The sequence below is a fragment of the Zea mays genome, chromosome 2 (assembly GCF_902167145.1).
Source record: "Zea mays cultivar B73 chromosome 2, Zm-B73-REFERENCE-NAM-5.0, whole genome shotgun sequence".
Classification (NCBI taxonomy): domain Eukaryota; kingdom Viridiplantae; phylum Streptophyta; class Magnoliopsida; order Poales; family Poaceae; genus Zea; species Zea mays.
The window spans coordinates 76,057,094-76,069,263 of record NC_050097.1 but is presented as its reverse complement, the minus strand read 5'-3'; the positions used below and the strand labels follow the sequence as shown (position 1 = coordinate 76,069,263).

The window sequence follows — 12,170 nt, the reverse complement described above, 5'->3', positions numbered from 1 at the left end:
CTGCCTGTGAAGGCCGTGTTATCTACGTTTCTTTTCCGCACTTTGATTTATTGTAAGAACTATATGGACGTCTCAGACGTATGATGTAATCGACTATTTCCCTTATTAATATTATTCTGAGCACTGTGTGATGATGTCCATATTATGTAACTGCTGTGTACGTGAATAACTGATCCTGGCACGTACATGGTTCGCATTCGGTTTGCCTTCTAAAACCGGGTGTGACAGCACCGGTAGTTGGGATGTTGTTCCTTTATCGTCACATGTTGTACCTATAACATGCAAATGGGTGTTCAAAGTAAAGATCAAATCAGATGGTTTTGTTGAGCGATACAAGGCTCGTCTTGTTGCTAGAGGTTTTCCGCAAAGTCAGGGTCGAGATTATGATGAGACTTTTGTTCTAGTTGCTCCCATGACTACAGTTCGTACTATGATTGTCGTAGCCGCTACACGTTCTTGGAAAATTCACCAGATGGATGTCAAGAACGCCTTTGTCCATGGTGATTTAAATGAAGAGGTTTATATGAAACCACCTCCCAGTGTTGAGGTTCCCTCTGGTTATGTTTGTCGCCTTCGGCGTGCCTTATATGGTCTCAAACAAGCTCCCTGTGCTTGGTTTGAGCATTTTGCCTATGTTATTATGGTTGCTGGTTTCTCACCTAGTAATCATGATCCTGCTCTTTTGTTCATCAATCCTCACAAGGCCGTACTTTACTTCTACTCTATGTCGATGATATGTTGATTACTGGTGACAATGAGGAACACATTTCCTCTATGAAGACGCAACTTGGAAAATTGTTCATGATGACTGATTTGGGCTCTCTAAGCTATTTTCTTGGCATTGAAGTGGTGCACTCCACCAAAGGTTACTACCCTCTCACAACACAAACACATTCAAGATCTTCTTGCACGGTCTGGTATTACTGATACTCGGACAGCTACCACCCCTATGGATCTTCACTTACAGCTTCGTCCATCTGATGGCACACCTCTTGCTGATCCTTCTCGCTACCGCCATATTGTGGGGAGTCTAGTCTATCTTACTGTGACGAGACCTGACATAGCTCATGAAGTACATATCTTGAGTCAGTTTGTGAGTACTCCAACTTCGGTGCATTATGAACATTTACTTCGGGTCCTACGCTACTTACGAGGAACAACCACTAGGTGTCCTTTTATGCTCAAAACAGTCCACTCCAGCTTTATGCTTATTCTAATGCAACATGGGCAAGTAATGTTAATGATCGCTGCTCTGTCATGGGCTATTGCATTTTTCTTGGCTCCTCTCCTAGTGCCTGGAAATCTAAGAAACAAGTTGTTGTTTCTCGCTCCAATACTGAAGCAGAACTCCGTGCACTTGCCACCACTACTATAGAAATTGTCTGGTTTCGTTGGTTACTGGCTGATTTTGGCATCCTGTGTGATGGTCCCACACCTCTTCTGTGCGATAATACTAGTTTTATACAGATTGCTAATGATCCAGCAAAACATGATCTTCAAAAGCACATTGGTGTAGATGCCTTCTTTACTCGATGACATTGCCGTCAGAAGACAATTAATCTACAATATGTACCTTCAGATTTGCAACTGGCATATTTCTTCACTAAAGCTCAAACTAAGGAGCATCATCGACTACATTTACTCAAACTCAATGTCTCTGATCCACCTTGAGTTTGAGGGGGTGCTAAGGCCCATATTGGCTCATATACCTATCTATATATACGAGAGTCATCAGGGGAAAGATCCATTCTATATATACGGTGTCGTCGCCGCACCGGTAGATGAAAAAGGACGTGTTCGACTTGGCCTCCACGAAGCCAATGGAGGCCAAGTAGGAGGTGAAGCGACTGTACCATGCTCGCAGCGCCTGCTTGAGGCCGTATAGGGAGCGGTTCAGCCGGCAGACCAGATTCGGGCAAGTGGCGTCGACGAAGCCGGTGGGCTGGCTACAGTAGACAGTCTTCGTCAGAGTGTCGTGGAGGAAGGCATTCTTGACATTGAGCTGATGGATCGTCCAGTCCCGGGAGAGGGCGAGGGAGAGGATGGCGCGGACGATGGCGAACTTGACGACGGGGTTGAAAGTCTCGTGGTAGTCCACTCCGAGGCGCTAGGTGAAGCCCCAAAGGACCCAACGAGCCTTGTAGCAGTCCAGGGAGCCGTCCAAGGTCGGCTTGTGGCGAAAGAGCCACTTGTCGGTGACCACGTTGGTGTCTGGTGGACACGGCACCAGGTCCCAGGTGTGGTTGGCCAGCAGGGCAGCGTACTCTTCCATAGTGCGACGCTAGTGGGGGTCAGCGAGGGCAGTGCGAACGGAGGAAGGGACCGGGGAGGCGTCTGGGGGAGTGGCAATCGTATCAGCTGCCTGGATCAGCCGGTCGACGGGGCGGAGAACGCCGACGGCGTGCCGAGTCACCATCGGGTGGGCGTGCCAGGGGTCGCGGTGGATGGCGACCAAGTGTTACACAGGAAGCTCGACGCGGGGCGTCGGGAGCCGCAGGCATGGCATGCTCGCGGCAGTGATAGACGACGACGGGGTCAGCGAAGCGAGCTGCGCACGCCGACGGGCCCAGGTCAGTGGGCATTGAGGGAGTGGCACGCCCTCGGCGATGGTAGACGAGGGCGGGGTCGGCAAAGCGGGTCATGCTCGTCGATGCTCGATGGGGTCAGGCATGGCGCAGGCGTGGTCGACGGAGCCGCACGTGGCGCAGGCGTGAATGACGGGGCAACGCATGTCGCAGACGGGATCGACATGGCCGCACGAGGTGCGGGAGGAGGCGTGAGCTGAGGCTTCGAGGCCGCGCGTAGCGCGGGTAGAGGCGCGAGCGGAGGCGGCAGAGTCGCGCATGGCGCGAGCAACGGCGCAAGGCGGAGTGCCTGGGGTGGAGGGGGAACCGGATCGAACTCGAGGAGGGAGTCGAGATCGGTAGGTGGGGAGGAGCCAACAAGGTTAAACACATCTTCGTCGAAAACAACGTGACCAGAGATGAGGATGCGGTGTGAGACCAGGTCAAGACAGCGATATCCTTTGTGGTCAGGGGAGTAGCCAAGAGGCAGCGAGTGGAGCGAGGAGATAGCTTATGGGGAGTGGTGGCGGAAGTGTTGGGATAGCAGGCACAACCGAACACGCGAAGGTGGTCGTAAGAGGGGGCTATGTCGAACAGGGCGAAGTGGGGAGTAGGGTGGCTCACCGCCTTCGAGGGAAGGCGATTGAGGAGGTGTGTGACAGTGTGCAAGGCCTCTGCCCAGTAGCTGGCAGGGAGAGACGACTAGAAGAGAAGGCAGCAGATCATATTAGTTGTGGTGCGAATCATGCGTTCGTCTCGACCGTTCTGGGGAGAGGTGTAGGGGCACGAGAGACGCAACTGGACGCCATGAGTGAGAAAGAAAGAGCGGGAGGCGTGGTTGCCGAACTTGCGGCCATTATCACACTGCAGGGCACGAACCGGGTGACGAAACTGGGTGGATACCCACGCGAAGAAGTGTGTGAGGGTGGTTAGCGTATCGGACTTCAACCGAAGAGGAAAAGTCCAAAGAAAATGGGAAAAATCATCCAAAATCACCAGATAGTATTTATAACCAGACAAACTGAGTACAGGGGAGGTCCAGAGAACACAATGAACCAGATCAAAAGCTTGCTCAACCCTAGAAGTAGTGAATGGGAGACGAGTATGTCGGCCTAGCTGACAAGCATGACAGAGGCCCTCAAAATGTCCCCTACTACATGAAAGATCTAAACTACTGGTGAGCTTGGTCATGGCGTCGGGTCCTGGATGGCCGAGGTGATGGAGACCAGGACAGGAGGTGGAGACACGCCGGTGGAGGAAGGTCGGAGCATGTTGAGGAGCCCCGAGCTGTCACAGCGGGCGAGAGGGGTCCTAGTGGCCAGATCCTTCACAGAAAAACCAGAGGGGTCAAACTCAATGGAACAAGAGTTGTCGGTGGTGAACCGACGAACAGAAAGAACATTATAGGTGATGTGAGGGGCTACAAGAACGTCGTTGATATAAAACGGCCCAGGGAGAACCGAGACACCTACTGAAGTGACTGGCAGAGTGGTACCGTTTACAACGACGATCGAGGAGGGGTGGGAGGAGTGGGTGGGATGGGATCGAGAGAGCATGCTTGTAGTGGGAATGGTGTGGTAGGAAGCACCGGAGTCGACCACCCAGTCGGAGGGGGTGGGGTCATCGCCATGGTGCTGGAGGCGGCGGCGAGGGGCTGACGGCCGGATGGGAACGCCAGCGGCGGCTGGGTGTGGGGAGGGAGGGGAAATAGAAAATTGTAACCTAGCTCTATACCTTGTGGGAAACCCTAACACAGGGTTGGGTGTTGTATTAATAGACTGAGTTAGCTGGGCTTGGCCCATTACACAGGGGTGAGAGAGTAATTATACGGGGTAAACCCTAAACGGGTATTCTAACAAACTGCTCTTTTAACGTCCATTTGTTGTCATCAAGGAATATATTAACGTCTACAAGTGCAAAAAATGCACTATAACAACATATCTAAAAAACTCGACCTGCGGGGGTAAGATAGCCTCGAGCATTATATTAAGAAGACCTTCTCACGCAGGTCGAGAAAACCCCCGAACCTCTGCCCCACCCATACACAGTGGCATCGTAAACCATGTGAAAAACGACCGCGACCGGGACCGGGCCTTAGACCTATGTTTTGGCATGGGACAGACGAGGGGATTTTTTTAACCACAACCTGAAATTCGCTCCTACGAGGAGTCGAACCCAGTACCTAAGGAGTGCTACTCAGACCACCTAACCAACTCGGCTTAAGGCCCTTTAATGAAACTAATTTGATGTTGTAGATGTCGGTGCATTTTTGTGTAAACTTGATCAACATTAGAGAAGTTTGTCTTGGGACATAACCAAGTGAACTATAATTTGGAATGGAGAGAGTGCATCTCCAGTGCTCCATGACAATACATCATGATGCATGCTTTACAGTTTTAGAAGTATAAAGGCATCTATCGATGTAATTACCACTGATTCTACAGTATCACCATAGGCAGCGTGTTCCTTCGCAACTGCTACCAACTGAGCATTTATGCGAGTTTTCAAGCCTGGAAGCATATTTGTGACATGCTTTAGTAGAATCTACAAAAAAAAACATGATAAATCATAATAAGTTGAACAGATAAATCATTAGAAACATACTAATATTATTTGTAGAAACATCAGTACATCACAACTTCATAAGGGTAAACGAAGGTGTCTACATAGAGAATAACCACAGTTGGTAAAGAAGCAGTACCAAAGCCTTAAATCTTGAAGTTAAAATATCAAACATCATAATAAATTCAGTAAGCATTGTGTGCTAATTATAACCTAGCTTCAAGAGTTTTACTGTATTTTTACTGTGTACCTGACTATGCCATATAGCATTGCTCATTTCAATATAAGCATGAGGCATGAGAATTTAACTTCCAGTCATTATCTTGAACTAGTTGAGACTGATTCATTCTTCATCATATTAGGGCCCTGTTTGGATATGCTTAAAATCAGATTCTCGGTGGGAATAAGTGAGAATCCCACCCAGATGGTTTGATTATCTCTGACTCTCCCTGTTGCTCACAATAGAAACAATCACTATTTGCACTAAAACTCAGGAATCATGTACCGCGAGCTCGCACGCCCATTTCTTCCACGGCGAGTCGATTTTCCACCGGTTGGACCTCTCATGCTCTATGGTCAGCACCACAGGGGCCGCAAGCATCATGCCGCCTCCGTGTTTGCAGTGCAGCTCGCAAAACTCGCTCTCCCTCTCGCTCCTTCGCACTGGTCCACCATCGCTGCACACGCCCACTGCTCTGCGCCATCCCCCACCACGAGCAGTGGCCCATGCCATGCCGAGCAACAGGCCAAGCTGTCATCACCCAGCCTCGCCTCCCTCTCCCCACGGTCGCCCGGCCTGACCTCCTCCTTCACATAGCCCCGAGCGCTGAGGAGCCGGCCATGGCTGCACAGTAGGTGCCCAACGAAGAAGATGCATGTTTTGCAGAAAGGCCCACAACGAATAATGTAAATATTCTCATATATCTTGTGTCTAGGTAGCCTTCCAAATAACCCCCAAGTTCCTTTAAAGCTATCAAAGAAAAACCCAAGACACATGTCTTTATATCAACATCAACTTTGCCTCAAGGGTATAATGTTTCTGCAGGATATTAACAGATAAAATCCAGAGGATGGAAAGAAACATAGTATACAGAGGCAAAGTATAATGAGCAGAAATTTAACAGTAATATACCATATTTAGCTTTTTAGCCAATTGAGGAACACCACAACAATGTGCAAGACCATGGTAAGCCTGTTAAGCACAAAACGAAGAACCAATTTTTTAAGCAATTGTGCTCCGATCTAGAGTACAATATGTTGCACAGATAGAATTTAATTTCCTGACATACAGGTAGAGTCAAGAAGTACTTTTCCTCAAAAGCTAGCGCGTCTTTGACACTTCGATTGAAGTTGATATCCTGTTGCAATCAGCTAGTTAAAAGTAAAAACATAAAACTTCAGAAAACAACTAAGCAGGTACCAAAACCCTGCTTCTAAGATCAAGATCGTAAAAAGAACAAAACGTAAAAGCAAACCAATACTTCTAATATCAGAAAATTCATTTCTCATTAATACAACATAATGATCTCCATTGTTTGTTCCTTATGGTTGCAGACATCAATCTAGCATTATGTGAGGTCATAGAACCAACGAACCAACAATAACAACGCTTTTTATCTCAATCAAGCTGGCATTGGAAGGCTATAGAATATTACAAGGCATGTGGTTCGGCAAAGAATATACCTCTTGGCTGCGATTGACAACACCTACATAACCAAACTTGAGTGGAATCACATTTCCCAGCAAGAAGTTACGAGCATCAGTGCCCCTGTCCATGATATCTAACTAAAGACATTGAGATGAGGTTATCAAAATGACCATACAGTGATCAAAGAACTATACAACATTAGCTGTGTACAGTAAATAAATACCTTGGTGATAACACCAATTGTACGAGACCCTGCCAGTAAAACAACCAGCAGTTAAAGGTTTACACTTAGCTAGCTGTCTACTACAACGAAAATAGTAATCAAATGCATTATTTAAGTAGATTAAGTACCATCAGGATCAGCAAGCCTTGCCAGTTGGAGAGCATCAGAATTAGCTAAATCAGCATTTGCAGGAGAAACAGCCAAGATAATACAACTTGGATGTTTAATGTATTGCATGATCATTGCTCTTATTCTTGACTCAATATCACTGGGCTGGTCTCCAACTGGTACCCGTGTTATTCCAGGGAGGTCAACCAAGGTGATGTCTAGGACATTTGGTGAGAAGATTTTCAGACGAATTTGCTTCTCAGAAACCCCTTTATTATCTCCAGCTTCTTTGTCCGTTTCAAGCTGAAAGCAATTAGCTTCTTTCATCACATGAGAACTTAAGAAGGAATAGAAGATTTTTTTTCAAAAAACGGTACCAATGTAAGAATAGAATAAGAGTGCATTGGAGTTCAATAAAAGTGTCCAATAACTGTAATAGTGGATAAACAAAAGAGGAGTGAAGTAAAATGTTAAGAATTTAAGTTTTTATTGCAGCAACTCTGAAAAAACTTAGGAAGGAAGCACATTCAAAACTGACTCAAAATGCAATGGACAATATCGATACTAAGCAAGTAGATTATCGCACTGGAGAGCATATTGTTGTTAACTTTGAGTGTATCATGCAGTATTCCTCATGAAATGAACAATCAGTAACAGTGTGTGGCTGTCTCACATGGCAAAGCATGTTTCTTAAATATTAAAAACAAAATGTACACTCTTGCCAAACATCAGCACCACAAGATAGGTTCTAGGTAAGCAAGTGCATGAGATACTGTTGGGATCGCTCCACATAAAGGGTGGCATGGCAAAATTCTCATTATTATATAGGAATTAGAGCAACTCCAAGAGCTTATGTATAATCCTAGCTAAATATAGAGTTTTGTAGAAGGCTATTTGAAATAGATAGGTAAATAAAATGTAGGGTAACCAACAGTCTATCCAAATTTAGCCTTTGTTTCCATGCCTATAGTCCAGCCGTTGTTTCCGTTGTTGTCGGGCTGTCCCGTGCATGCATTGTTGCCATCTGATCGCCGCTTGAGACCACAGCCCAGTCCCTACCCCTGGTGGACAGTGGAGCCGCCGCACTGACTTGCGTCATCGAAGGAGAAGGAAGCCGTGCCAGGACACACAGGCGGTATGCCACAAAAATTCGATCACCAAATCCCACAGGCAAGACACAGGACGCACAGGCGCAGGCTGGTCGCGGTTGCGAGGATACATGGGCACAGGAGCGGGAGCACGCGGGCTAGGCGCGGTGGCAAGTGTGCGGGAATGGGAGGACGCGCGGGAAAGGGAAATTCCCACGACGGCGGGAGAGCAGGAGGGCACGAGGCAAGAGATAGCGAGTCGCAAGCCCTCGACAAAGATGCCCAGCGATGGGAGGACGCGCGGGAGAGGGAAATTCCCATGACGGCGGGAGAGCAGGAGGGCACGATGGAAGAGATAGCGAGTCGCAAGCCCTCGACAAAGATGCCCAGCGAAGAGGAGGAAATGCCGAGCGAGATAGAGAAGAGAGAAAGAAAGCAAGTCTGTTGGATGCAGTTTTCAGCAGCCTTTTCTTTTTTTTATGCCTAATCGAATCAATTTACAAAGGCTGTTGGAGTTGCTATTAAGCAAATCCACAGTAATGCAAATGTATGCTAAAATGGCTCATGTTGTGATCCTAGGAAAAAATCAAAACAAAGTGTCAGTCTTTACATGGTCATCTTTCCACTATTCAGCCTTGACCATAACTACACTAAAAGTTTGCAAAAATCTTCATATTGAGGTTGTACTGAAACAAAACGACAACATCGCACCAAGATTTAACTCCTATTAGCTTTTGCAAATAATACTGGCTGTATCGATATGCTATCGCACATCATCTCCAAAAGCTCAACAAAATAAACAGGGAGCTCTATTTTTGCCTACATTCAAATAGTTTGTAATAATTAACATACTAAAACTCGAAAACTAGATGAGAGGGGGGAAACATGCAGGAAAGGAGGAAACCACAGTGGAGGGGGCACCCCGACAGATAGTGTGGAACGCAGGCGTATATATATGAGTTGTGTGTGTGTGTGTGGGGGGGGGGGGGGGGGGGGGGGTGTATGAACTACAGGTTCAGAATGGTTTTATGGTTGCAATTGTACCCAAACAAATACCCCTCAGCTAAATAGGAGTAGATCCCTAGTGTCTCAAGCATTGAATCAAAGTATCAAACACATCGCCTATTTACAGCCAAAAAACAAGATATGTAGAAACCACAGCAGACGGCACTTACCTGGATCTCGCGCTTGATCTGTTCGAAGTCGTGGAACTGGCGGCCGGGGACATGGAGAAATTCCCCCCATTCCTCAGGGGCCGCGTGGCGCACGAGCTGGAGCACAAGGGGGCGGCGCGTGCAGATGTCGGGGCCCCGAGGGAGGAAGTCGCGGCCAACGAGCGCCTCCAGCACACTGGACTTGCCGCTGCTCTGCCCACCGATCGCCGCCACCTGCGGCAGCTCCAGGCCAGCAGCGGCGTCGCCATCCAACCGCGCGATTATGTCCTGCAGACCGTTGATCAGCGGGATCACCGCTTGCCCCACCGTCTCCGGTACCGCCGCCCCTGGGTTCGGCATCTCCAGTTCTCCACCGGCAGAGTAGGGTTTTGAGATAGATGAAGCGGGGTTTCTCTTATTTCCATTTTTGTCTTCATTTTTTAAAAACTTTATGCTCCATTTGGATGTCCCTATTGGAGGACATGGAATTAAATTGGTTTAAATTTTAAATCAGTCATGGTATTTAAATGAGATACAATTATAATTTTGTTGTTTGAGTTTAAAATTAGATGGTTAAATTTCACGCAATACATAGGAGTGACCCTCCGAATTAGGAGATAGAGTTTATTGTTATACTCCAATTCCACGAAATTGACTCTGTGATTCCAAATCTCAATTCCATGTGTAGTCAAACGAAAAAATTCACAAAAGCTGATTCTAATTTCCAATTTGGTGCACCAATATGTACATTCAAACGGGGCATTATGGGTTTTGTATTGGCTATCTCCAGGTTTCTACACGGTTGGGGCCAACAACTAGCCAGCAGCATCGATAACTGATTTAAGCGATTAATTACGATAAATAAAACCTATTAAATTCAAATTAAAACCATTTTTTTGATTTTAACCGGTTCGAGAACGGTTTATCGGCCGATGTGACTGATTAATCGGTCACCAATTTGATAAAACGGTAGCAGTGCACCAAAAACAAATCTCTTGTTTTTTTTGCAAATAAAGCATATTTAGGTAAAAAAATGTATAAATGTTATCACAAGTCAAAAAACAATATTTATCGCTTCAAAATGCATTGCATTGCACGATTTTTGGTTCAAAACATTACATGCCACAATTTCATAGTTCACAAATACACCCTCCGGTGAAGATCATTCTCATGGATGTGCATTCCATTGATCTTATGTCGTACTAGAATAAGGCAGCGCCCTATCGGGCGCTATACAATTGCTGGATACAACACTTCATTTGACAAGTTTTTAAAAGCGGTAGTAGGCATGCATATTTGGCGAAAAAGATATTTTTTTGCTAACTACTGATTAGGTGTCCAAAATGGTTTGATGTACAGTAGAACAAAAGAGCAGCATCTGGAGTTTAATTTGCTATGTAGTTTCTATTGTGCTGACCTTAAAAAGTATGTTATATGTAATGAGATGTAGGGACCATTATGGCCATAAAGGAAAATTTTAGATGACATAAAGTTCAGTAGAATTTTAGTAGTCACCATACAGTCATCTCAAACGCTTCCTGCAAAACTACCTAGCTCATTAGACTAATACTTTAGCATGTCAGATAAAACAGAAATGATCTTGATGCCTAGTTATTTAGCAGCATCAAGGCTTAAGTGCAATTGGTTTTCTTATGAACTCAAATATTATAGTAGTTCGAACTTGGACGAATCCTACTTGCACTCTTAATTATTCAACCCTTTCAGCCATGTCAGATTTGGCTTAGGGCTCAGCTATGTTGGATGATCAAGGGATCTTCTCCCAACTTAAGTTTAGTAATCTCATAATATATCAAGCTATGTAAAACAGGTATCGCACATGCCACATGCTCTAAGAGAAATAAATTTAGTTAAGGAACATTATTGAAAACCATAAGAAAATTAGACCCACAATATAAAATAAAATATTAAGAAAGAAATCTTATAGAAAATAAGTTCTCTTTCACATAAACGCCGGAAGACAGGGGAAGTTGATTTGTGAGTAGCTTTCGTTTCACAACATTTTGTAATATAATTGTATTAAATAAAACATACAGTACCAAGAAGCTAACGCTGGTCGTAGAAGAGCCAAGAAAAAGAGGGGAAGAGAGATGCTAACCTAGACGACCTCGACTATGGTGCACGTGACGGCTGCACGCTCGAATCTCGATGTAGTGGCCCCGAGCGACGATCCTATCGAAGAGGTCCCCTCCCTCACAGAACTCCATGGGCGAGGTGCACGACGTATATGGCGCAGGTGCATGGTATCCTCATAAACGGCACAGAAGCTGACGATGCTGGGGTGTGCCGGCATGTGGCGCAGGATGTCCACCTCTCGGCGCACGTCCTCCACATCCATGGGCGTCCACAGATAGCGTTTGGAGAGGGACTTGCACGGGTACCATGCCCTCATGGCGGACACATGTACGTGACGCCGAACTCGTCGCGTCCCAGCTCGCCGTCGAGCTCGTACTGTGCGCCGAGGTCCCTCTGCGCCAGGTCCAACAACACCACTAGGCCGAGGCTTGCCGGGGCCACCGCCACGCAGTTTTACACGACGTTGTAGGGGTTCACCTTCTGCTGCTTCTGGTAGCTCTTGTCGCTTTCGTCCGTCGAGGGTGTGGCACAGCAGTTGCCCATGGTCGTCGCGGCCTCCTAGCAGTAGCAAAATCTAAGGGGGAATCGACCGGACCCCGGGCGAGCTGGTTTCAACTTCCAGTTCAGCGGCGGCGACGACTGACTGGAAGCGGACAACTCGAAACGAAGGTGGGGAAAGTTTTGTAGGCTTTGTATTGGGATCTAGCGCGTGAGCTACTGAGCTGGGGC

At 46.7% G+C, this 12,170-nt stretch overlaps 1 protein-coding gene across 3 annotated transcripts in view; it reads right to left on the bottom strand.

The window, feature by feature from the left end:
• The window catches only part of LOC103646597 (dynamin-related protein 3A), a 33,733-nt gene extending 23,863 nt beyond the window's left edge, over window positions 1-9,870 (bottom strand). For all 3 annotated transcript variants that reach the window (XM_020548338.3, XM_020548340.3, XM_020548339.2), the window contains exons 1-7: window positions 9,369-9,870; window positions 7,126-7,408; window positions 6,998-7,026; window positions 6,810-6,911; window positions 6,416-6,484; window positions 6,259-6,318; window positions 4,995-5,108 (exon numbers count right to left, since the gene is read on the bottom strand). In XM_020548338.3, the coding sequence (XP_020403927.1) occupies window positions 4,995-5,108; window positions 6,259-6,318; window positions 6,416-6,484; window positions 6,810-6,911; window positions 6,998-7,026; window positions 7,126-7,408; window positions 9,369-9,707 (996 nt within the window). In that variant the 5' untranslated portion in view covers window positions 9,708-9,870. The remainder of the gene's footprint in view (window positions 1-4,994; window positions 5,109-6,258; window positions 6,319-6,415; window positions 6,485-6,809; window positions 6,912-6,997; window positions 7,027-7,125; window positions 7,409-9,368) is intronic.
• Between the last annotated feature and the right edge of the window lie 2,300 nt (window positions 9,871-12,170).